The sequence below is a fragment of the Mustela putorius genome, unplaced genomic scaffold (assembly GCF_011764305.1).
Source record: "Mustela putorius furo isolate JIRA1106 unplaced genomic scaffold, ASM1176430v1.1 tig00003846_pilon_pilon_pilon, whole genome shotgun sequence".
Taxonomy (NCBI): domain Eukaryota; kingdom Metazoa; phylum Chordata; class Mammalia; order Carnivora; family Mustelidae; genus Mustela; species Mustela putorius.
The window spans coordinates 6,945,568-6,948,731 of record NW_025421999.1 but is presented as its reverse complement, the minus strand read 5'-3'; the positions used below and the strand labels follow the sequence as shown (position 1 = coordinate 6,948,731).

General features: G+C 37.0%; 1 protein-coding gene across 1 annotated transcript; it reads left to right on the top strand.

The window, feature by feature from the left end:
- Nucleotides 1–1,913: 1,913 nt before the first annotated feature.
- Nucleotides 1,914–2,633, top strand: LOC101683423 (prefoldin subunit 1-like). The gene has a single exon (XM_045063125.1). It carries the CDS (start codon nt 1,928–1,930, stop codon nt 2,294–2,296), a length of 369 nt encoding a protein of 122 aa, XP_044919060.1. The 5' UTR covers nt 1,914–1,927; the 3' UTR covers nt 2,297–2,633.
- The last annotated feature ends 531 nt before the right edge of the window (nt 2,634–3,164 follow it).

Sequence of the window (3,164 nt, the reverse complement as noted above, 5' to 3'; positions counted from 1 at the left end):
CCTTCATTGTGCCAGGGGTGGAACTATGGCTATCTTTGCTTACATTTATATCCTGAATAGTAAGCACTGTACTTGGCAAAAGTAGGACATTTGTATGATGTCTGCCCATAGCAGATGATCAATTATGACTCATTATTAGTTCACTGGAGTCATTTGAAGTCATCTGATAAATAACTTGGCTTATAACTTGAAACCTTTATTTAAAGTATTTTCCATGGTATCCAATCAAGATTCATGATGAGACAAACTATATACTTTTCTTAAATTCTAGTAACTTTTTCCTTCTCTCCACCTCCTCAAATATGACTTTTTCTTCCAGATGCAATTAAAACATCATCATTTCATCATGTCTATTTTGAATACTCCATAAAGCTTTCCAAATCCATAAAGCTTTTTAATACATAAAACTTTCTAAACTTCAATAGCACTTTTTTATTGGTGGTGGTCATTTAGCACATAATGAACTTGCTTGTGCAGTTTAACATTCTCATGTATATTTGTCTTTCATCTTTCAATGGAGCAATTTTGTATTATCCAGCACCTTTTATGGTGCTATAATGAAACTAAGTAGTTAACACGTATTTGTGGAAATGTTGATTCATCTCTGACAGAGGAAGGTCATGAAGTGTCATCTGTCTCATGAAGGAAAGTTTAAAGGATATTTAATTTAATTTTCACATCAATATGTTAAAGGTAGCAACAGTAATCATGTCCCAGTTTAAAGAAATCAGACTTGTTAAAATCCCTTCTGGTGTCCGTGTGGAGATCTGACTAGGTTTTCAGATCCCCTGCATTTTTAGGTTTAACAATGTTTTAGGGCATAAATAACCATGGGGCATAATTAGGAAACTAAATGAAGTCTTGTCATGTACAGTGTCACCCAATGGGCAGTCAGTAAGTGAGGAGCTGCTTATATCCAGAGTGAAGCTCTCTGGATCACTGAGCACTGAAGGTTGAAAATCTGGGTCTAGATTCAGAGGAAGCACGTGGTGAGAGGTTCTGACTGAAAAATGGGTAACTGGTAAAGACTAAGCAATTGAAATAGGGCGACTGTTTCTTGGTCCAGAAGATTAGACTCTTCTTTGGTAGTAGACTGTCTTTATTTTGCGCAACTTCTCTGGGATGAATTCTGTGATTTACAGGGCCCCACTTGGTAAACCCCAAAGGTAAACTTGTTCATTTTCCCTTCAGATTCTATTCCTTATACCTTCTTGATCACTATTTTCTTCCCTACCCTCTGTCACTCCAATTCTTTCATACTCTTTATATATTTTTTTCCAATAGATATGAGAACACATTATGTTTGACTTATTAGTAAATAAAAACTACAGGTCAAAAAGGGCAAAAAGCTTTCAAATCTCTCAGGAGTTGAGGAGAAATTATTTTTCCAATGTAGAAGACATAAAAAAGAAAAATTAAAGTTTTCATATTAAAACAAGATGAATGTTCATATCCTGCTACATGTTTCCTGATAAGTTTATATATGTTTAAAAAAATTGAAATCCATCCCAAGTGTCCATTAACAGATGAATGGATAAGAAGATTTGGTGTCTCTCTCTCCCTCTCTCTCTCTCTCTCTCACACACACACACACACACACACACACACACACACAAAATGGAATACTGTTTAGCCATAAAAAGAATAAAATCTGATCAATTGCAACAACATGGATGGAGCTAAAGAGTATAATGTTAAGCAAAATAAGCCAGTCAGAGAAAGACAAATACCATATAATTTCACTCATATGTGGAATTTAAGAAACAAAACAAATGAATAAAGAAAAAAAGGAGACAAATCAATAAAACAGACTCTTAACTACAGAGAACAAATAGATGGTTACTAGAGGGGAGGTGAGTGGGAGGATGGGAGAAATAGGTAAAGGGGATTAAAAGTACACTTCTCGAGGCGCACCGAGTGAACCAAGATGGCGGCTCCCGTGGATCTGGAGTTAAAAAAAGCCTTCACAGAACTTCAAGCCAAAGTAATTGACACTCAACAGAAGGTGAAGCTTGCAGACATACAGATTGAACAGCTAAACAGAATGAAAAAGCATGCACATCTTACAGATACAGAGATTATGACTTTGGTAGATGAGACTAACATGTATGAAGGTGTAGGAAGAATGTTTATTCTTCAGTCCAAGGAGGTAATTCACAGTCAACTATTAGAGAAACAGAAAATAGCAGAGGAAAAAATTAAAGAATTAGAGCAGAAGAAATCCTACCTAGAGCGGAGTGTGAAGGAAGCTGAAGACAACATCCAGGAGATGCTAATGGCACGAAGGGCACAGTAGGAAATCTCTAGCAGAAGCTTCCTGCCCCCTCCCATTCCTGGCAAGGGCAGAGGGGCCCATGTGGGGAAACAGCCTCTCTTCTACCCTGACGGACTTTTTATTTGGATGATCTGGTAACCCTATATTTTCTACTTCACCCTGATCCCCTTTAAGATCCCAGCTCTGTATTTTTTAACCTGGCTCTGTCTGACACCCCTACCCAGAAGACTGTTCTCCCCTAGGGGTGAATCACCAACTCCCAGGAGAGGGAAGATGGGAGCCAGGACAGACAGGGGAGCTCTGTCCAAGCCTATTACTCGTTACACTGCTTAGACCAATAAATGGCATCTGTTCCCCCCCTCCCCCCGCCAAAAAAAGTACACTTCTCTTCATGAGCACTGAGTGATAAATGGAGTTGTTGAATCAGTATATTGTATACCTGGAAATAATATGACATTGTATGTTAACTACCCAGGAATTAAAATTTAAAAAAATGGAAACAAGAAAAAATAAATTCGTGAGTGATATATATACCTCTCATATATCTATCTATCTGACCTATTATCTTTTAATAGCTATCCTCTACCCATGTAACATAAAAGAGTCTATTATATATATTTTTAGGATGGAGATTTTAGATTATTTTGATTAGCCTTTTAGTTTCTGTTAATCAGGGAACCTGGGAATTTTGAAATAAGAAAATTACTCAGGCAGCACGTTACGTTTTTATGTATATAGTCCACATTGGCAACAACTACTCCAAATAGACATCCAGAGTAATGTGGGTCACTTCTGTAAAATTGTGATGAAACAGGCATTGTTTTTAAAGACTACAGTCTGTTGATTTCGTCAAATCATCTTGATTCCCTAAGATTGTATGTATGCAGCT